The sequence below is a fragment of the Echinops telfairi genome, unplaced genomic scaffold (assembly GCF_000313985.2).
Source record: "Echinops telfairi isolate 266 unplaced genomic scaffold, ASM31398v2 ScPeMD7_53;HRSCAF=182, whole genome shotgun sequence".
Classification (NCBI taxonomy): Eukaryota; Metazoa; Chordata; class Mammalia; order Afrosoricida; family Tenrecidae; genus Echinops; species Echinops telfairi.
The window spans coordinates 9,302,704-9,325,583 of record NW_022103951.1 but is presented as its reverse complement, the minus strand read 5'-3'; the positions used below and the strand labels follow the sequence as shown (position 1 = coordinate 9,325,583).

The 22,880-nt window shown below is 47.6% G+C and overlaps 1 protein-coding gene across 3 annotated transcripts in view; it reads right to left on the bottom strand.

Annotated features, from left to right (window-relative positions):
* The window catches only part of PHKA2 (phosphorylase kinase regulatory subunit alpha 2), a 60,307-nt gene that overhangs the window by 22,987 nt on the left and 14,440 nt on the right, over positions 1-22,880 (bottom strand). For all 3 annotated transcript variants that reach the window (XM_045290665.1, XM_045290667.1, XM_045290666.1), the window contains exons 3-14: positions 21,945-21,992; positions 18,442-18,610; positions 16,326-16,408; positions 15,487-15,567; positions 14,242-14,340; positions 12,920-13,066; positions 10,050-10,103; positions 9,220-9,342; positions 7,345-7,440; positions 2,654-2,761; positions 1,081-1,159; positions 3-137 (exon numbers count right to left, since the gene is read on the bottom strand). In XM_045290665.1, coding sequence (XP_045146600.1) covers positions 3-137; positions 1,081-1,159; positions 2,654-2,761; positions 7,345-7,440; positions 9,220-9,342; positions 10,050-10,103; positions 12,920-13,066; positions 14,242-14,340; positions 15,487-15,567; positions 16,326-16,408; positions 18,442-18,610; positions 21,945-21,992 — 1,222 coding nt within the window. The remainder of the gene's footprint in view (positions 1-2; positions 138-1,080; positions 1,160-2,653; positions 2,762-7,344; positions 7,441-9,219; positions 9,343-10,049; positions 10,104-12,919; positions 13,067-14,241; positions 14,341-15,486; positions 15,568-16,325; positions 16,409-18,441; positions 18,611-21,944; positions 21,993-22,880) is intronic.

The window sequence follows — 22,880 nt, the reverse complement described above, 5'->3', positions numbered from 1 at the left end:
ACCAAGCTTGGCGTATATGTGGCTCAGAATCCGGCCAGGCTGGACGCGAATCGGATGGATGTCAGCGATACTCTGAATGTTTATCCCATGCTTCCTCAGCAACTCCTTGATGTGATTGTTTTCTGCCAACACAGAGACTGGAGACAAGAAGGGTGGTGGAAGTCAGAAATGGGTCTGCAGGGCCGTGAGTGAGTGAGTTCACCCCTGAGCCTGTAAGAAGAGTGGAAGAGAGCCGCCATCACAAGGTTCCCTTCATCTGCACGCCGAGACACAGCGGTAGACTTCATGAGGCCTGGTGCACAATACTGACTGGGTGACGCTCATTGGAGTCCCTTGTTGCATCAGGAGCAGGTATGGCCCAGTGAGGCAGTGGCCCCAAAGGTCAGTATTGCTCATGTGGTTGATAATTGCTCTCATGCATTAAGTGCACAGCGACAACCAAACATACAATCTACCAGAAGGAGATGGGTTTTGTTCTGCAGAAACCACCAGTCTCGTTTAGTGGGGAGCAGGTGTGTGTGTACTGTGCTGTGACATTAGGTGGGGTGCAGGAGTTCGAAGAAGCAGGAAAAGGTTTCAGGGCTTCCCAGCAAGTGCCCTTGTGGTGCCTTCCTAGGAAGGCCATGAGGCACTCAGCAGAGAGCCCCGCAGAGCCCCAGCTGGCTCTGGGCCCTCTCAGGAGGAGCTGGTTGGAGAGGAAGGGGGGTGGCGGGGGCCTGTGAGAACGGGGACCTGGAGATCAGAACAGAAGGTGTGACTCGACCTTCTCGTGTCTGTCAGGACCCGGTTCTATTTTCCAAAGTATAATCGGTATGAAAAATGATGCTCAATGAATTACTTGTGCCCCAAATGGGATCAAGGCTTAGAAAACAATTGCTTTGTAGAAATCAAATTTGTGGCTGGGAAGAAGATTATTGCCTTTGGGAGCCTCCGAGTTATGGACAGCATGGCACAGAGCTGCTATATGCTAAAGCGTGCACCGGTCTCTGCTGCTTTCTTAAATTCAATCAGGGAACCATTTGAATGAAAAATAGCATGGCTTTTTCTAAGTTAATATGAGTAGTAAATATGCTCACACACCCTGCACGACAACGTCAGGCTTGATGGCAGTGGAAAATCTTCGATTTAAGGGATCGATTTCCCCGGTGGCCAGGAATCCCTGTGAAGAGAGGAAGGAGTGTTACCACCGGGTAACGTGTCATCCCTTCCTATTTTTTCCAAGTCAATTGCTTATCGAGGTTGAAGCATCAGGGGCTGTTCTCAGCTGCCACTGCGGGCGGCACATGCTAACGCTTCCAGAAAGGAGCTCTGGAGGCTCAGTGATGACACTCAACCCCATCACTTGATATGAGTGCTAACAATGGTGCCTACCACTGCTGGAGCCCCAACTGCCTACTGGGGACTGTGGGGAGCCACCTCGGGAGGTGGGCACTGCTTTCAGTGGTGTTCCACAGGTGCCCAAGGTCAGCAGCAGAGCAGGGGCTTGGCCCATGGCTGACCATCTCGAGGCACAAGGTTGTGCCTGCTTGCCATGTGCCTGCTTGCCATGTGGATCCTTTCATTGGCTCTCACACTTTCGATGAATGGGCCCAGACCCAAGGGAAAGGAACATGGTGCTCAGGGTGTCCTGAGGAGGAATTGGGTCAGATGCTGGGCCCAGGTGAAGGCCTGACACTGGAGCGGGAGGCCAAACACCTGGGTGGAGTTTCTTGTCTCCCATCTCGCTGATACAGAAGGAAATCAAGTGTTGCAAGCTATGAGATGATCCAGGCCAAACTTTTCCATTCACAGATGAGGAAACCGAGGCTCGGAGAAGTTAAGCAACCTGCCCCGGGTCCTAGAACTAGTCAGAGGCAGGGTTGGCTTTCCCAAGCAATATATACACATTTGCCTTACTTGTCCTACCCCTAAGGACACGCCCAGGGAGCCAAGCTAGACTCATGGAAGGAGTGCTCCATCACAGCACAGCAGGACCCCTCTCCACTGTGAGAATTTTAGGGCGGCCTTCTGCCCCAGTGCTGTTCTGGCCTCCTTTCCAGAGCCTGCATGCCTACTGAGTGCCCGCCCAGCTCCTTGCCCCAGGCTCTTCTGCCATAGCTCCCCTAGGGTGTTTAGCTGGGAAAGTCCCTTGTGAAGGCCTAACAGTACAGCTTGAAGTTTGAGTTGGTTCAAACACTGCCATTTCAAAAGCATAAGCCTGGGGGCAGTAAGTCAGTGCTTAACAAAAAGGAGTTGGTGGCACCGGATGTTCTGGGTAAGGTGCTGTGGGTGGTTTGAGGGAACTATGGATTACAAAATTCACCACAGAAAACCCTGTCAGCTGCCTGTTCACCTATGGGATCTTGGAGTCCTTCTATTCCCTCTGCCTAAGGCAGGGTTAGGGCTGCTGGAAGCAGATCTAGGCCATTTCCAAACCCTGTATCTGCTACAGACTTGCTGAAGACGCCTCCAGGAGCCTGCTGGCCATCAGCTCAGAGGGGCTCCAGTAACAAGCCAGGAGGAGCACTGGCAGGAAGGCAGAGAGTGCCTTGGCCATGGCGTCAGAGCTGGGGTGGTGTAGCCCAGTGGACTTTAAAGGTAAGATAATGCAAAAGACACCTGCAGAGGGCCCTGTGCATGCCAGCCGCCTTGTCCTTCCGAGCAGCCTCCTTACCTCTGCCAGCAGTGAGCCGAGGATGTACAAGGACTGGCCCCACAGATGGGGCACCTTCCCTAGAGGCACTCTGTCCACCGTGTGAGGGTTCTTATACTCCTCGTCGACCTGGTAAAGAGGACATGACATCACTGAACGAAAAGGCCGAACGCCTGTCATCAGGCTAACAAACGTGTCCTCTCCCACTTCCAGCCGCCTAGACCAGTTCTGTGAGAGGTCCTGGGAGGCCAGCCTGGAAGGCTAAGAGCTAGGCACAGGAACCACACTGCTATAGGCAGTGGGGACAGCGCTGGAATGGGCCTGGCTCTGTGCCAGTGCCATTCCCACAAGAGATTCATGGCAAGAAGCGATGACAGAGGTCTGCCTCTATAGTGCACAGTTCTGGATAAAGAATCTATGGCTTCCCATATACTAACTCCAAACTTACTACCATTGAGTTGATTCTGATTCATGGATACACTATAGGGCAGGGTAAACCTGTCCCTGTGGGTTTCCCAGACTCTCTTTCCAGAAGTAGAAAGCCTCATCTTTCTCCCACAGAGCTGCTGAGGGTTTTGAACTACCAACCTTGAGGTTAGCAGCCCCACATGGAACCACTATGCCAACTGGGCTCACATGATATAAAGCCTAGGCCTAATGCCACTAGATGACACCTAACAACAACAAATGTCACACCAGGGCATCACTGGATGGTGTGAAGTTGTCCATCGCCTGGGGTTTATGAACTTGTGCTTGCCTCTGAGGAGAATTATCACTAGATGTCACTATTTTACCGAGGAAATGGAATTGAAGTACTATACCGGACACCATTAAAAAACCAAATTTGACCTATAGTTACCACAGATAAAGGAAGTTTTTGCTTAGATGGCATTGAGTTTATGTTGATGGTAGTGGAATAATTTGGAAAAGGATATCAATAATGGTTATACAACATGAAGAGTATAATGAATGGCTCTGAATTATACATATACAAGTTGTTGAATTAGAGAATGTTTTGTTGTGTATATTTTTGCCACAATTAAAAAATGATTACACGAATCACAATGAGTACAAGGAAGAAAATGTTCTAAAATGGATTGTGGTTTATGATTGTACAACTCTTCTTGACATGACTGAACAACTGACTTGTATGATATGCGGATGAAGTGCCAATAAAACTGTTAAAAACCAAACTCACTGCTATCGAGTGGATTCTGATTCATAGCAACCCTGTAAGACAGAAGGACTGCCTCTGTGGGTTTCGGAGGTGTTACTCTCTATGGGAGTAGAAGGCCTCATCGTTCTACTGCAGAGTTGCTGGTGGTTTCAAACTGCTGACCTTGCAGTTAGTAGACCAGCATGGAACCACTATGCCACCAGGGGCTCTCCATCAGGTTCTCGAGAAGCTGAAGCAATGGGAAGATTATGTCCCATCAAAACAGCCAACAGTTTTCTAAGGGACAGTGTTGGCTACTCTGTGACCTCCCCTCTTCTGAAACCCACGATGGCCTGTGGCTTTTTATGGCCCGTGCCTTCAAAGGGACTCTGATTCAGGGCTTTTGATGGCTAGGCCTCAGGGTGGACTTGAACTTCCAGTCTTTTGGTTAAAACTGGCCAGCTGTTGTTAATCTTTTGATCTTAATCTCCACTGAGGAAAAGTGGATGCTGAATGGGGCTCAGTTTCTGCTTGTGGAGCAGTGGTCTTATTAGTAAATGGAGTAGACTTTTCAAAGCGTGTAGTTAGAGTAAACATTCAGAAAGCCCAACGGAATAAGACTGTGGGAGGCACTGCTCCAGTGATGGTCTGTTGCCCTGGTGGGGTGGGGAGGTTCCAGGCTTGCTTTGACAGTGTTGTTGAGGTACCAGGAAGATGTGTAGTGTTAAGAACTCTAGAATGATAGGCACTAGAGGTGAAGAACAGGAGCTTGGCACTTTACCCACCACCATGCCACATGCCTACCCCTCCTGCTTAGAATAACTGCTCTGTCCCCATCTCTTCCCTGCCAGATGGCCGGCGGTCGAGACCAAGATGGGATGGCATGGAGGTCAGCTCTGTGGCCCCATCAGCTCTGGTGGACACATTTCCTTAGTCTCAGGCAGGGTGGCAGAGAGGCCTGTGTAGGGTGGGGACATGACTGAAGCTTCTGATGTATGATGCAGGAACCTCTCAGCTGTCATCTGGAAGCAGCTAACACAAAATGAGCTGCACATCAGAGTGCATTAATCCGGAGCCTGACACACAATTATGAGCATGCTGCCTGGACCAGGAGGGTGCGGCAGCAGCCAAGAGAGACTTGGAGGGCAGAATGGAGCTCAGTTACTTGCTGCCCCTGTGAGTTTTTGAGTCTGTAACTCTTTACAGGAGTAGAAAGCCCGCCTCTCTCCCTCAGACTGCCTGGTGGTTTTGAACTGCTGACCTGGCAGATTGGCAGCCTAATACGTAACCACTACGTGACCAGGGCTCCTTGAATGGAGCTCGAGAGAGCAAATTGCATAGTATTTTTTTTTCATATGTGCAGCCAGACTTGCCTCTCTGAAAAAAAAATACAGCTTATGACACCTAGCACTTACTCTGATCATTAAAAGGAACCTTTTAGTAGAACAGGGATGGCTATTATCCCACGAAACCAGTGAAATGTTCCCAATGCCATCTATTCTGATTTTCTCTGCTTCTAGCTTCCAAGCCACCTCTGATCACTCAGTTCCAGACAATGAGCAGCTAGAGAGGAGACATGAACCGCCTAGCCCCCAGCCAGCTCTCACATCAGCACGTACACATCATATAGAGGAAAGGAAATCGAAGCTTATGGGCTTTAGAGAAAAGTCAATCCCCATGGCTCCGCGGCCTGTGCTGTTCCATAACTGATGAACACCATTTCTTAACTCTTGACCCTAGAACCGAATGCAGTCCTGAGAGGGGTGGGACAGGCAAGCTCATCTGTGCCTGCTCGGGTGAGGGTGACCTGAAGCTTCCCGAGCCCAGGGCTAGGGGTCCAGGGCTGGTGGGGCTGTGTGAGACCACCCAGAATATGCAGTGGCCTCCAAGGCAACCTAGGGAGTCTGGGAGTGACAGCAGGCCAGGCGTCCAGCTCTAAGCTCTGAAGAGCCACCCCAGCCATGGCCACCAAATTGATTCCTACTCAGAACAACCCTGTTGCAGAGAGTTGAGCTGCTCCCTAGGGTTTCTGAGAATGCGGATCTTTCTGGGAGCAGCCAGCCTCGTCTTTCTCTCCCCAGGAGCAGTTGGTGGGTTTGAACTGCAGACTTTTTAGTTAGCAGCCCAACGCCTAACCCGCGACACCACGAGGGTGCCTTCAAAAGAATGAAATACTCCTAAATAACTTTGGTTTAAAAACCACACAGCAAAAGTTGCTGTGGAGTTGATTCTGATCCATAGGGACCCTGTAGAACTGAACAGAACTGCCCCATAGAGTTTCCCCAGCTGTGAGACTGCCATTGCTTTTTCCTACAGAGTGGCTGGCGGGTTCAAAGAAATGATCCTTCAGTTCATGCTTAAGCGTGTGACGACAGCGCCACCAGAGCATTTTGAAGGTTCCTAGCAGCAGGAGAGCTTTGGTGGGATAGTTGTTAAGTGCTGGGCTGCTCTGCCAGGAGAAAGATGAGGCTTTCTACTCCTATAGCATTGACAGTCTTCAAAACACAGAGGCAGTTCTACCCTATCCTATAGGGTCATGATAAGTCAGAATCGATACCATGGCAGTGAGTTTGGCTTAGTTTTTAGTAGCAGAAAATTCTACTTCTCACTCTAATTAAACTCCTTTCTTCGACATTCTCATTGGATTAACTGGGTCAATTTTCTAGCACATCACCATTCCTTCTATGTGAACTAAAGCCAACAACAATGCAGAGGTACCACCAGCCTCACTTATCATGTCCGTTCCCTGCAGAAGGAAAGGGATGCCCCCCCTTGGCCCTGCTTGTGGAAGCCCCGTGACAGCGCCCATGGCATGGATGTTCTCCTGGAGAGGTCCTGTCATTAAGCAGCAGTGTAGGGCTGTGGGGACGAGGGGGTCCTGGAGCTTCTCGATGATGGAGATGACGCTGCTCTCTGATGGGCCTTTGCCTCCCCATAAACGCAACAAGGACATTGCGAAGAGCTCGGACCACCTGAGGAGGCAGCATCCTTGTGGTGTGCATGTCTTGGAAGCATTAGGCAGTCACAGGGAGATCTTTTCCCCATGAAGATATTTGTCCCCTGGGATCCAATTTAGGAAGCTGGGTACTATGAAACAATCTCAGGGAATCATTTTCTCTCCCTGTGTAGAACCAAAGAGCCCTGGTAGCAGTGTGGGTTAAGCATCTGGCTACTAACCAAAAGGCAACTGGTTCAAACCCACCAACTGCTCTCCATGAGAAAGATGAGGCTGTCTGCTTCAGTGGCAGCATTGGAAACTCTATGGGGCAGTTCTATGGAGTTACCATGCATAGGAATTGAATTCGTGGCAGTGGAGGGGTGTCAGAACAGGGTACACAGCCGTGCTCTGTGCTCTCAGGGTGGTCCAGCCACTGCAGAGCCTCAGCTGATAACCCATGTTCCAGCATGCCCCAGGTATTTTTCCAAAGTCCAACACACCTGTCCTTGGGGAAAGTGTGAGTTAGGCCTAAAAGGTGGAGAAAAATACCAAGTGGCTAATCACTAACTGCTTTCGTCCTGGAAAGTAGTGCAAAGGGCTCTGGGCCATGGGGTTTACCTTATCCGGTGGGATGGCATACAGTTCTGGCAACAGGTGAATCCCATTCGTGCCTCTGATTAATATTCCTTCCAGGGCCTCTCGGTACTCTTGGACCTGGGAAATCGCCCCACACAATGGGGAATGAAAGAGACCTTGTTAATGCTGGAACCAAACTGCAGTGCAGCATTTGACAACAAATAAATTAGAACTGGGAGCTGGCACGAAGACTGCACAAATATCTTCAGCTCAAAATGCAGGAAGACAAACTCATGAGGACAGTGAGCATTCTTGAGAGCTAAACTCATTCAAGTGCCCATTTCCTGGGTGGGTGTGTTTAAGCTCAGCCCTGCCTGCCAGGCTGTTGGGGACAGGGACACAAGGTTCTGTCATCCAAGAGCCGTTTCTTCCTCAGAATCCCCAGATTACTCAGGTCTATATCATGCATCAGCTTTCTTTCCAGAGCCTTTTTTAATCCATAAGCTAAACATTTCACTCTGAACTAACTTTTCTTAACTTCGTCTCATCCAGTAGATTGTACACTTCCTGGGTTCCTTTGCCAGGTAGGTGGGAAATGAAAGGCAGTAGGTTTTGTGCTATTAGGGATGCTATGGGAGCATCTAAAAGGAGCACCAGGTCCAGCTTTGAGGCAAAGAGGCGGTCTCTTAAAAGCAGCAGCATTTACAATGAACCAAGTGAAGAAGAGAGGGGTGGTTGGAGTTGGAATGAATGTTCTAGGCATTTGAGGAGGGGGAGGGGGAGGGAGGGGGAGGGAGAGGGAGAGAGAGAGAAAGGTGTCGGTCTGGTCAAAAAATGAAAGAATTGAGTGTGCTTGGAATACAGGACTCAAGGAAGACATGGTAAGAACGTGGTGAAAACCAACTAGAAAACAAAGAGGAGTCCATCCCCATAGCAACCAGGAAGCCAATTCAAGACTTTTAAGCAAGGAAATTTGCCTTTTGATCACATCACTGTAGCCTAGGTGTCAAGAATGGAAGCAGTGGGGAACAAAGCCAGAAGCTAGACCAGTTAGGAGGTCACTACATTACATAAGATGTTAGCCACGTGCACCTATAAACTAGAGTTGGGTAAGTGGTAGACTGCTAACTGCTAACTAAGGTTGGTGGTTCAAACCCACCAGCCACTCTGAGTAAGAAACACAAGACTATCTGTTCTCATAATGATTACAGCCTTGGACCTTTACAGCCTGTATTAGATTGCTATGAGTCAGAATTGACTTGATGGCAGTGGGTTTGGGGTTTTGTTTCTTAAGGACAGCAAAATCCACTGGCTGATCAGAAAAGCAGCAGCCATTCTTTGGTGGTCCTCAATGCACCACTGCCCTTGTATACTCCCTCTCCTTGAATATGGTATGACTCAGTGACTTGCTTTAAACAACAGAATAGGAACTAAATGAGTCTTCTTGGTCTGGGCCCAAGCCTTAAGAGCACTTGGCACTTTGTATCTTTGTGCTCTGGGGAGAGAAATGGGCCATGTAAACAGCTAACTGCCAGGGACAGCCATGCTGTAAGAAGCCAGAGAGAGCCATGTGGAGTGGCTATAAGAGAAAACAACCAAAGCCCCATTCAACTTCCCAGCTGAGCTTCCAGTCAACAGTTAACACCAACTGGCCAGCCATGTAAGCAAGGCCATCTTGGAAGGGGATCCCCCAGCTCCAAAGAGCCATCACCCGAGTTGACAAAAGCCGAGCCCAAATTGCAGAATCATGAGCAAATGAGTAGAATAGTTGTTGCTTAAGTTTGAGGATAGTTTGTTAAATGGTAACAGAATCAAAGGCCTACACGCAGTTTTGAAAAAATCTATGTTTTAATAATAATTAATACACCAGTAGAATGAACATGCTAATTATCAACACAACATCCACCGTTTCCTCACCTGAACGGCATCCCCATTGAAGACTCCATCAATTATGAAATATGTCCAGAACACAGGCCACTCACATTCGATGTTTTCAAAGAGCTTGAGTTCTGCAGGATCATAATGCAATCGAGTTGGGTCCTGGAATCAAATCAAACATACATGCTCTACAAGGCAGTAGCAGACTGCATCCACAACACCACAGTACCCCAACTGGCTCTCTCTGCCTCATCTACTCCAAGGCAGTCTTGAAATCGGTCATGATTAGGAGGATTCTACTATGGCTTAGGCATTGCGCAGCTAATCACAAGGCAGATGGTTCAGATCCACCAGGCACCCTGCAGGAGAAAGAGGAGGCAGTCTGCTCCCGTTTCCCTATATAGGGTACCTATGTGCTGGAATTGACAAGATGGCAGTGGGTTTATTTATTTTTACTATAATGGGGAGACATTAGATTGGCAGTTTTCCACAGATATATTTCAGCAAGGTTAATCTGGAATATACATGACTCCTTGGTAGCTTGTTAAATTAAGGCGTCCTGTGTCTCTGACCCATAAGTAGGAATTTGCCTCCCAGAGTGTTGGGCAGTCGGCTTTACTGATCTCATTATACTGGTCATGATGGCAAAGAACTGATTACTCTTGTCTACTCCTAGCTCCCTGTCCTTCTGACAAGCTCACTTGTCACGCGTATTTTACTGCCTAACTCCAGGCTTGCTGACTCCAAGATTAATGCACCCCTTTCTAATACCCCAGCACATCGCTATCATCAATAAAGGGAGACCAAAATCGTGGCAATGTAGGTATGAAGCAGTCAATGGATCATAAGAAGCAATTTTTGAATACAACCTCTCTCGGGGTTTTATAACCATCTCGAAGGAAACGGCAGCATCCAAAACGGCCCTGATGATAAAGGAAGAAAATGGATTCATTACGCATCAGAGGAAGCAGCAGCATTTTTATTTTAATGCTAGTCAGCCCTCCGCCCTCTTTCCTCTTTCATAATAAAATTTGTACTGGATGTTTTTTTTCTTTGTGGTGTTTTGCAATCAGAACAAAGAGTTCTTTTCAAGCCTAAGCACAGTAAATTCAGATTTGATCAGTACAGTCCATTAGCCTTAGGGCTGTGAGCACAATGGAGAAACTCAGGCAGAAACCACCAAGGCTAATACGAGGATTGGCTTTCTTAGACCTTCCCGGGCCTCTGACATCAGGCCCAGGATGTAACGGAGTCTCTGTGCCAGTCAGCAGCACCCTGTTGGGACTTGACAGGGAGAGAAGGAAAATCTTCTCTGCCAGTTTCCCAGACAAAGGCTCCCCATGTTTCTCTTCAGTTTTACTGAACGTTACGAATGAATAGAGGTAGCAGTTTCTTAAACTGACCCTTAAGCCCTGGGTCGCAGCTGGCTTCACAGCTTTAGGGGTCCACTCTCCAGTTTCTTTAGTGTGTTGAGGCTGCTGCAGCTGACAGGGCTGTGGTGGTGGTGGTAGGGGCAACAGCGCTCCTAGTAGCAGGAGGCTCGGCTGGGAAAGGCTTTGCTCCTGGTATTAACTCCCTGCCTGCACTAACTTGCTACTGAAGTTTCTTTTGTCTTTTTTCTCTGTAGACTTCTGATTGGAACTTCTGCCTTTTTCTTGGGGTGTGACTGGTGATCCTTTAACCCTTTGGTCCTCAGGTGTGAAAGCGACTTTCACAGAATCAAACTTCAGCTGAGGAAACCTACAGTCTTTGTTCATTTTGACCTGTATTTTCAGTTGACTGGAGTTTTTAATAACATGCTCAGCCCTACAGGACCAGTGATGTGAGTGGCGAAACAGGGAGGGTAGAGAGAGAGTGGGTAGGAAAAAGGGAACCGATTACAAGGAACTATATGTGACCTCCTCCCTGGGGGACAGACAACAGAAAAGTGGGTGAAGGGAGACGTCGGACAGGGCAAGATATGACAAAATAACAATTTATAAATTATCAAGGGCTCATGAGGGAGGGGGGAGCAGGTAGGGAGGGGAAAAATGAGGACCTAATGCCGGGGGTTTAAGTGGAGAGGAAATGTTTTGAGAATGATGAGGGCAATGAATGTACAAATGCGCTTTACAAAATTGATGTGTGTATGGATTGTGATAAGAGTTGTATGAGCCCCTAATAAAATGATTAAAAATAAATAAATAAATAAATAACATGCTGAGATTGGGCTTATGTCAGTTACTACATTTCATTGCAGGGCAGAGTTGTTAACCTTCATTTCACTCTGGTACCCCCAAGCCCCCCTCCGTTAGGTAGAAAGTTTGAGACTATCGGTGTGTGTTTTCTGTCATCAATTCCATTGCTTCCAAGAAAGTCTCGGCAAACAAGTGGCCATCTAGCTCAGAAACAACAAAGCCCAGAGAGAAAGCAGCACACAAGCCTGTGTGAACACGAAGTGTTGAAGGAATCAGGTAGCAAACACCAAAGAACAAAAACCATCATTGTGTGACCACCTTCCCCACATAAACGCTGAAGACGAATGTGTGCATAAGTAAATGTGGTGACGAAGGCTGATGGTGCCCAGCAATCGAGACCTATAGCGCCTGGGGACTTAAAGGCTTGAAAATAAACAAGCAGCCATCTAGCCCAGAAGCCATAAAGCCCACACGGAAGCAGCACACCAACATGTGTGATCATGAAGGGCTGAAGGGACCAGGCTACAAGCACCAAAGACGGGGGAGAAAAAAAATCATATCATCATGAATGAGGGTGGCGTGTGATGGGGGGACCCAATGCTCATCTGTGGACAACTGGACATATCTTGCAAAGGGGTAGTGGGGAGGAGATGAGTCACTCAGGGTGCAGTATAGCAACAATGAAACTCACAACTTTCCTCTAGTTCTTAAACGCTTCCTCCCCACAACTACCATGATCCCAATTCTACCTTGAAAACCTGATTAAACCAGAGGATGCATAGCGGTACAGATGGGAACTGGAAACACAGGGAATCTAGGACAGATGAACCCCTCAGGACCAGCGGTGACAGTGGCAATACCGGGAGGGAAGGGGGCTTAGAAAGGGGGAATCGATCACAAGGATCTACATATAACCTCCTCTCTGGGGGATGGGCAACAGAAGGGTGGGTGAAGGGAGATGCTGGGCAGTGTAAGATATAATCATAATTTATAAATTATTAAGAGTCATGAGGGAGGGCTGGAGTGGGGAGGGAGGGGGAGGGGGAAAAAGGAAAATGAGCTAATTCCAGGAACCCAAGAGGAAAGCGAATTTTGAGAATGAGGGCAACAAATGTATGTATGATTTACACAATTGATGTATGTCTGGGTTGTGATGAATTGTATGAGCCCCAATAAAATGATTAAAAAAAAATTTCTTAAAGGGGTGTGTGTCTGTGACCTCTAAAAGGTTAAGCAGCTCTGCCCCATTGGTGGTGGTGGTGGTGGTGGTCGTGAGGGGCCACTGAGTCAGTTCCGACTCATAATGTTTTTATGGACAACAGAACGAAATACTACCAAATCCTGTCCCCTCCTCCCGATTGTTCTTATGTTTGAGTGAGAAATAAGGGTCAATAGTGCTCACGGAAGTTTGCTCGCAGCGAGTTAGGAACAGACTCAAGTCACTTCCCCACTTGGAGACCTCTGAGAAATGGAGAAGCAAGACCAGGCACCAGGCTGCATGTCACCCTGGGCAAGCAGCACTTAGCATGGGCAAAAAAGGTGCCGGCATGACAGGCACTTACCTGGAGCTTGGTGATAATTTCATTTTTGGTCACATTCACTAGGTTGACATCTTCCACTGCGAAGGCTGGGAAAGAAATAATGGAAAGCAGGCCCGCATCAATCTCTTTCGACGTCGAGGCTCTTGGCAGCATGGAGAAGAGGATGGACTGAAAGGAAACCAGAGGTGTCTTTCACCGGTGGCATGGACAGTGAGATACAGAACCCAGAGCCCAGGACTCAGTCAGACGCAGCTGCCAATTGGAAGCAGAGCTTGGTCTTAACCACAAAGCTCTGCAAGGCCTTGCCTGATGGGCCAATGACTCCCGCTTCTTGGGGAGAAGTAAGGGATCAGGGAGTTCCCTGTGCTGGGAACTCCATCTTCTCCTTTCCTTCCAGGCCCGCCACAGACGGTGGCCTTTAGGAAAGGACTTTAGGGACCTCCCCCAGGACTACCTATTGGCAGGCTGGCGGACAGAGACACCAGGAAATACCCAGGTCCACTGGCTACAGAGTTCATGCAACTTCCACTAGACAGCACATCTATGAACACACACACCGCCTGACTCTATTTAACTACATGGTCAAGAAGGACCAGATTAAGTGGGCTAGGGGGGATGGAGAAAGTGGCATGATTAAGATTGCTTTTTCTGCAGTTCACTGGCCCCCAAGCCCACGTCTTTGCTTCTCACTCTTTTCTAGGCCTTTTCTTTCTGGAGACAGGCATGCACATTCACGGCAAGTGTTTTCTGTTGCAAGCTTTTGATGTATTTGACCTCTTTGGGTCTAGCACAGTCCTGGCACAGTGATAAATTACGCAATTGGTGAGTGCTTAATAGAGTCGCCCCCCCCCCCAATCTGGACCAAATCATTCTATTCTCTTGTCTGCATTTCATAGAAGCGCTATTAATTTGCCATTTCTCTCACCCATCTCATCTCTCCAACCCGTTTCACCCTCTCCCCTCCCCACTGGCCCTATAGCCAAGGGAACCAGTGTCTGTCCATCTTATGGATGAGGAAACTGAGGCTTAAAGAAGCCATGTGCCATCAAGGTAGACAGGCGGGGGATCGGATCTAGGATGACTGGATGAGGCCACTTCTCTCGTCTCTGGAACAGGGAGCCCTGGTGGTGTAGGGAGTAAGCTCTCAGCTGCTGACTGAAAGGCTGGTGGTGGGTTGAGCCCTCCCATTGTTGCTGCATGGGCGAGAGCTGGATGAACGGCTTCCACAGAGCTTACAGCCTAGGAAACCTTAATGGAGCAGTTCTCCTCTGTGCTACAGGGTCACTATGCATTGGAATCGACTCTAGGGTAATGGGTTATGGCTGGACTAAAACATCTTTTACCTGGCAGTGCTCAACCTCATCTGGCAGGACATGGATCACTGACTTGCGTCCTCCGTGAGCTCCAAAAAGGTCCAGTTCATCAATTGCCTCAAGCGCTGCCTACAAGCACAGGTACAAGTTACTTTTCCTTTCCAGTGCATATGCCCTCCCACGTCTGCACGCCTTCATTAAGAAATACTGTTTGCAGTGGCTAGGAAGCAGTGCTGAAGGCTGCTGCTCACTGCAGGAACAAAGCAGAGAAATAGAAAACCATTTCCCACAACAGAATGTCTATTTGACCAAAGAATGAAATAGGAACAAGTTCACAGCACCATATGTGCATGTGGCTAAGGTCGGGGTCAGCTGTTCTTTCCCCTATTGTAGCCATTCAAGCCTCACAGTCGCATATCTGGTGCTTCAGAAAGTTCATTCTGTCAGCAATAAGGATGTTTGCAGTCAGTTTCCCTAAATACAGCACATTTACAGGTCGTGTGTGTGTGTGTGTGTGTGTGTGTGTGTGTCTTTTAAAGATTCTAGCTCTGTGGCCCTTACTCTGTCCTAAAATAGATGTCAACCTTGAGGAGGAAGGGAGGAGGGAGGGAGGACAGCAGGACAGCCCAGCCTGGGCTCTCAGGCTCCATCAGCCCCACAGGTGAGTTTTGTTTGGGCGGAGAGTCTTTTAAACATTGGAATACTTTCACAGGAAGTTCCACGGTCCCCAGTATTGTATAGATCTGCAGGCTTCACACATTTACGTTACTTGCCCGCCCCAAACTACCAAGTGGGCCTAGTCTTCCGCCCCATTTAGGACCCAGACATAACCGATAAGACATCCCGCGTCTAAAACAATGGGGAGAACCTCCATGACCCTCGGATGAGAGCAATGGTTAGCCGGGGCGATTTCAGCTGGGGTCGTTTTACCTATGAGTCTCAGCAGGTGCTCACTTGCAGCTCACTTTTGAAAAATGTGCTCAAACTCAAAACTCACTGCCGTCGAGTAAGCTGAGTCATGGCGACTCTATAGGGCAGAGCAGAACTGCCCCTGTGGGCTTATGAGACTGTCACTCTTGACGGGGGTAGAAAGCCTCATCTTTTTCCCTTGAGAGGCTGGTGGTTTCGTAACAAAGCCCAATGTGTACGTAACCCACTATGCCAGCAGGGCTCCCTTGAAAACTTCTAGTCAGATTAAATCCAGAGTGCTCATCAAGCGACTCACAGCAACGCAGTAAAAAAGCAACCCCCAAAGAACACACGGGTGGCTGTCACCTTGGCCATGCCCACAGAGCTTGCATTCAATTCCGGTATGCCCTGGTTCGTCTTATCGCCACGTTCCCACATTCCATAATCCTGGGGGAGAGGAAGGCAGTAATCAGAGTGGATGAAAAAGGCAGGTGAGGAATGAGGGGTGGGAAAAACAAACAACTCCCTGATGTGAAACTGGTGGCCTCATCTCAAAGGCCCCCAAATCCATGGTTTTGTCTCATCAACTTCAGTTGATTTGACCTCTGGGCAGAATTTGGGAAATAAAACTTCGGTGGAACAAAAGCCATGCAAAAAAAAACAAACTCAAATTTCTTTCTCCAGAAAGTTATTAATTGGTATGGATCTCCAGACTTGTAGGAAATGATCTTTCATTTATCTTAAAATGAAATAGCTGCCCCTCTATTTAGCGAATCCCTTTAAATGTATATCAAATTGTAAGATGGAGTAAAGAAACTCCAGCAATGGGGTTATATGTAGTTGAAGCCAATTGAACCATTTAAGCCCTGCTGGGGCGGAGGGAGAGAAGCTCAGCGAGTAACTGGAGCCAAAGTTGAAAGGGATTGCGAGAACACTGCTCTGCCATGGTGTGCGCAAGCCGCTGGGGAGGCACTGGCTTTGAACCGTCCACACAGCGGACTTGGTATACTAGGGATGTCCAGAAGTTTGTGGAAATTCCATTTTCTTTGAACTCCATTTTTCTACAAACTTTTGGAAGCCCCCGCTCTATGTGTCCTTAGTGCTTTTGTTTTTTTAAGATCATGATTTCCACTTAAAGGAACAAAAGCACTTGAAGCTGCTTGCAAGGAAGGCCAGGATGGAGATGCACGGTGGGAACAACTTACAGCAACTTTATAGGCAGCTTCGATGTAAAACACCAGATTCTGTATGAAGGCCACCTCATCCAGGGTGAAAATAATGCGTAAGCCTGGGAAAGAAACACATACAGTGAGGATGAGGCAGAGTCCGCATCTCACACTTGGAATGCTTTGATCCTCATTTCACTTTCCCTACTGAGGCGTCAAACATTAAGTCTGAAATAGGTCATAATGGTTCAATCTCGGAAGGAAAAGGAACAAGAGAGGGGAGAGAAAGGAGAGAAGAGAAGGAGAGAGGAGTAACTGTTTTTGTTAGTGCACGGGAGTAGATACTGGCTGACAAAGGAAGTGGGGAGCCTGTTGGGTCTGCTCAGAGAAAGTCTATTGACGCTATCCTTCAGCAAGTCAGAGAGTGGGTGCTGTTCCTGATGGCTGAGAAAGGATAGCTCCCACCTCTAGAAGACAGCTCAACTCCCCTCTAAGAAGCCCCCTTCCCAGAACGTGCCCAGGAGTCACATCTACATCAAGAGCTGGCTTTGTGCCGGTGTCCTTCAAGGTACAGGTAGTTGTGGCATATTTTAAAAGTATGAATCTAGTAAAGCATGCACCTTAACATTGCTAAGGGGTGTTTTGTCACAGCAACTCTATGGGGCAGGATAAAACTGCCCCTGTCAGTTTCTGAGACAATAACTCTTTACAGGAGTAGAAAGCCTCGTCTTCCTTCCACAGAGCAGCTGGTCGTTTCAAAGTGCTGATTTGCAGGTTAGCAGGCCAGCGCATAACCACTGAGCTATCCTATTGGAATGGACTATATAGCAGAGTGTTTGGTTTGGGTTTTTGGAAGGGGAGTCTAATTAGTAAAAGATTAAGACAATTTGGCATCATGTACAAATAGTCTTTGAGTCAAGTGTATCAGAAGAAATTAAGCAGAATTGATCAATGTTGGTATCGCAACAGCAGTTATAACATCAGGAAAGTAAATCCATAGGAATAAAGGAATACCTGAATGAGTTATAGTGAGATTCATTGATAGTCATTAACATTATGTTTATGAAGAGCTTTGCAAGGTCAAAGAGGAAATGCCTACATTATAATATGCTATGTCTTAGGCAGACTAGGCTTATGGAAACAAGATGGCTTTAAATATATAAATAAAAATGCTACCAAAAAAAAGACTTGAAGGAACAACATTCAAATGAAAATTGGCAGTGGGACTTTTTTTTTTCTCTTTTCTATTTTCTAAAAGGTCTATAGAAAGCTCATAACTTTCTTAACCAAAGGGGATTTTTATAAACCCAGTTTATTCATCTAGCCATAATGAGGTGACTTGGGGATTTATGATAGTCTTAGAGTCTGAAATCAATGGGAACCTGGAACTCAGGAGCAGCAGGTCAGTTACTGCAGAGGTGCGAAGAACTTGGACGCAGCAGTGAGGTGACCGCCCTTCATAGGAATATTCATAGCCAACTGTGTCTTGATGTGTGACAAAGGGCCACAGCCTGGTGGTTATATGACCTGCTAGCCAGGCTGCCATCAAAGCTAGCAGCTGTGGCTTCTACGGGAACAACACAGATGGTCTGGAAGTTGCCAGCCAACTCACAGCCCAGGCATGACAGGCTGGCCAGACCACTATGACCGCACAGCCAAGCTCTGGAAATGACGTTGTTTGAAGGTAATGTGGGTAGACAGGGCCTGTCCAGAGGAAGGTGGCCCGGAGAGTGAGGAGAAGCGCTGAGGAGAGGGGCTGCTGCAGTGGAGAAGGTGCGACGTTTCGCTGAGGTGGCTCCAGTAACTCGGTGAGAGGCCCCATAAGGGTGGGATCAGCAGAGAGCAGCTGGCAGAGCTGTCGCAACAGCCCTTGACCCGCAAGTGTCTTTGGCACACACTGTCAGAGAGCCAAATACCAGCTCTAGGATAAAGGAGCTGGCTTCTGTTTTCTGTAAACAACTGGTTTTATACACTGAGTCATGCACTCCTTGAAGGAATGACTCACTGGGCCTGGGGATCAGGACCATAGTTTCACCAAGGTCTATTGGCATAGAATAGTTCACAAAATGTTTTTAAAAAAATAAAAATGAACACTATTCGATATGCACCCAAGCTCTGTTCTGGATTGTCCTGCCCTGCACAAAGGATTACTCACCTGAGGCTGTCATCTGAGCTAGGAAGAGGAGGAAGAGGGACGTGGCGTCGACCTGGAGGTGACCCCACTGGTCATCGCCCACCACAGTGCTGCAGGTAGCTGTGTTGTACTTGGCATGCAGGCTGTCCTTGGTACTCTGAGATTTCTTGAACTTCTCCACCTTGTCCACCTGAGGCAGAAGGCAAGTGAGTTCCCATTAACGAAGGCTCCAATACCAGCATCAAGCCTCTGGGAACCAGAGGGGCAGGGAGCAGCTAGTGTTTGTGCGTGAGCTCTGCCCACCTACTAGAAATGTCCCAGCCCACTCGGATTTTAACAAGCGCTATAAGGTGAGGGTCAGGCTCAAGGGCTTCCTTGTCTCTGTATCACCAGCTGTGATGCACGCTAGGCACTCAATGAGAGAAGGGAGAGAGGGACATGGATGGACCTTGAAAACATTATATTAACATAAGTCAGACATAAAAGAGTAAATATTTTGCAATCCCACAGATGTGAGATCTCGAACAGACAAACCCACAGACCCAAGTAGAATCAGAGAGAGAAGGAAGGAAGAGGACCTATTTCAATGTCAGCTTCTTGGTTCCTGATGATGAAAGGAGAAGAGCAACTATGCCTTTGAAAACTAGGGGGCAGCTGATTGAGGATGGGACTGTGGTTTTGAACTTGGGCAGATCCTATTTAATGTTCTGTCTACAGTACTGAAAAACAAAGACAAAGCCCCTCAAACTCACTGCCATCAAATTGATTCTGAATCTTTACAGAAGCAGAAAGTCCCATCTTTTTCCCTCAGAGCAGCTGGTGGCTTTGAACTGCTGATCTTTTGGTTAGTAGCCCAATGCCAACTCCACTACACCACCAGGGCTCCTATCTGTAATATGTGTTTCATGAATTGTATCTGCCTCTCATTAAAAAGACCAGAGAATCATAGTGTCAAAGTTTCAAATGAAAAGGGAGGGTTTATCGTTTATATCTCCACAGGGAGGAGGGATCAGATTTCAACCTGGTGCTCCAAGACATGAAAGCAACATACCGGCATGAAGCAGGGAACCAATAGAGAGGTCAGAGGGGCCGGCCCAATCCCAACTACGTGGACAGCACCCCCACCCCACAGGAGAATTCACTTCAGAGGACAGCACTGAAGCTACAGCTCAGGGAGAGGGACATGTTTGACCAGAGCACACGGGAGCAAATGACGGGAGTGGAGCACAATCTGGCCCACCAAGCCCTGAGCATGATATTCCTGCTCAGAGCAGCCAAAGCACAGAGAGGATCATAGGGCCAGCCTCACTGTGAGACACGACGTCCCTCACTGACCCATAGCGCTACGGGGGATAACACTGGAGACACCATGCGGGAATTATGCTCAATCTGACCCCACCACACTGAGGTGAAACACTAAGGGTGTGCAACGGAACAACAAGGGGAACAGAGCAACGAAGTCCACAGGGAATACCAAAAATAGACTTTGGGGCCAGGGTGTGGCACCCCATCAGACTCGACCAGAAAACACTCTTAAAGGTTAACAAACAGACCTTGAACTATTTACAGGCTTTTCTTTTTTTGTTGTTGTTATTTTCTTTTGTTGCTTTATTATGCTCTGTCATATTTTTGGTGCATATTGTTATCTCTGCAGGTCTATCTAGATAAGATAGGTGGGATAAACAATCTGGAGGAAAAAACAATGGGACTGATAGTTGGGGGGGGGCATGGGAGAGGCGGAGGTGGGGAGAGGAAGTGGATGTTAACTAACCCAGGGGCAAGGGAACAACAAGGGATCCAAAATTGATGGTGAGGAGGGTGTAGGAGGAGGCGTAGGGCTTGATCAAGGGCAATGTAACTGAGAGGAATTACTGAAACCCAAATGAAGGCTGAGCATGATAGTGGGACAAGAGGAAAGTAAAAGGAAATAGGGGAAAGAACTAGGAGGCAAAGGGCATTTATAGAGGTCTCAATACAGGCATGTACATATGTAAATATATATATGATGATGGGGAAATAGATCTTTGTGCATATATTTATAGGTTTAGTATTAAGGTAGCAGATGGACATTGGGCCTCTACTCAAGTACTGCCTCAATACAAGAACACCCTGTTCTACTAAACTGGCATTCCATGATGCTCACCTTCCCGACATGATCACTGAAGACAAAATGGGTGGAAGACAAAGTGGGTGCATAAGCAAATGTGGTGAAGAAAGCTGATGGTACCGGCTCTCAAAAGAAATAGCAGCTGGGACCTTAAAGACTTGAAGATAAACAAGCGACCATCTAGCTGAGAAGCACACCAGCCTGTGTGATCACGAGGTGTGAATAGGATCAGGTATATGGCTTCAAAGAACAAAAAATCATATCATTGTGAATGAAGAGGAGTCCGGAGTGGAGACCCAAAGCCCATCTTAGGCAACTGGACATCCCCTTACGGAAGGGTAGCAGGGAGAAGACGAGCCAGCAGGGTGCAGTGTAGCAACGATGAAACATACAGCTTTCCTCTAGTTTTTTAATGTTTCCTCCACCTCACTATCATGATCTCAATTCTACTTTACAAATCTGGCTAGACTAGAGGATGTAAACGGGTACAGATCAGAGCTGGAAACAGGGAATCCAGGATAGATAAACCCCTCAGGACCAATAATGAGAGTAGCCGTACCAGGAGGGGAAGGGGAAGGTGGAGGAGAAAAGGAGAACTGATCACCATGATCTATGTATAACCCCCTCCCTGGGGGACGGAGAACAGACAAGTGGGTGAAGGGAGACATCGGACAGTGTAAGACATGAAAATAATTTAATAATTTCGAAATTAGGAAGGGGAGGGGAGGGAAGGAGGGGGAAAATGAGGAGCTGATACCAAGGGCTTAAGTAGAAAAAAAATGCATTGAGAATGACAATGGCAACAAATGTACAAATGTGCTTGACACAATGAATGTGTGTATGGATTGTGGTAAGAGTTGTATGAACCCCCAATAAAATGATTAATATATTTTACACTCTTTTATACACTAGAATATACTAGAAGCCCTTGCTCTTCTAGGAGTGGCTTTAAAAAAGTTGTTTTCCTTATTAATCTCTTGCAAAGAAATTCTTAGAGACAACGGCCTTTCCGGCTGTAGTCCTCTATCTATTCAAAATACCACCCCCACTGCTGTTGACTTGACTCGTCGTGACCGTCTAGGACTGACTACAACTGCCCCTGTGGGTTTCCATGGCTGTCAACAATCTTCACAGGGGCAGAAAGCCTCATCTTTCTCCTGTTAGGCAGCGCGTGGTTTGAACTGCTGACCTTTCAGGGAGCTGCTGAACCACGGCTCCACCTGGGCTCCTTGTGGTCCTGGTCATATAATGAAACTACTGAAGGTCCCCTTAGAAAGAGAAACTAAGCAAAGTTTTTTTCAATGTCTCATCATCTGAGAAGAAGTTCAAAAGGCTTTAAGATCTGAAGCTGTCGTGATTCCAAGGACACGAAACACCCACACCAATGATCTGAGGGCGTGGGTTGTTTTGCGCCTACCTGTCTCATCATGCACTGGAGAAGTCCTCGCATCAGTTTCACCACGTTCTGTGGAGTAAAGGGGGCTCAGTTAGGGTCAGTGCTGCCCGGACACCTCCGGAAAAGGCAGCTCCCCGGCGTATCCGGGTTGCTGCCATTTCCACCTCTTTACTCCATCACAGAGAAGGAAAAAATCTTTACCAAGTGGCTTAATCTCAAATAGAGGGGTTGGACCAGATGGTGTCTTCCGACACTGAAATATGACTCACGGCCATTTTAGCAACAAGGTTTTTCTAAGCCCAGGCCCCTGGAGCATTATGCCACCGTTCTTAGTAATTTATTTTCACTGCTCTAAGCATGCATTAAGTCTACCACACCACGCCTGCCCCAAAGTAATGATGCTTTGCCAATGTAGCCAATTGTGACATGGTTAGTGGACTAGTCAGGAAAATTTAGACAAAACGCCAAGTGGTAGCCAATGTTACTGAATATTGTAATTCACTAACACCAAAGAATCAAAAATAATATTGATTAATCTATTAGACACAATGTCCAGGCAGTGGCCAAAGCACTTAATCTGGATTAGCTCTAATTCTTTCAACAACCTTAAGAGGTGGGGGTTACTCTTGCCCCACTTTGTAGATGAGGAACCTAAGGCGGAGAGAGATGAAGTAACACTGTTAAAGTCACAGCTGGCAAGGGGTGGAGCAAAGCCATGCCAGCAGGCATGCAGGCATGCAGAAGGTCTGACTGTAGGCTTCAGGCTCTTAAGCGAGATACTGTGCTGCGCCCCTCACTTCCTCCACAACTCAGGCCCATTTAAAGACTATTTGTGGTACTTACATAGTTTCATGTCCACTTGAAGATATACCAAAGTGTACGGGTGGTATTCAACCTGTGCCTCCTAGTAGGTGTAGCCTTTCTCCTAAGGAGGGCCCTGGGAATCCGCCCCCCCCC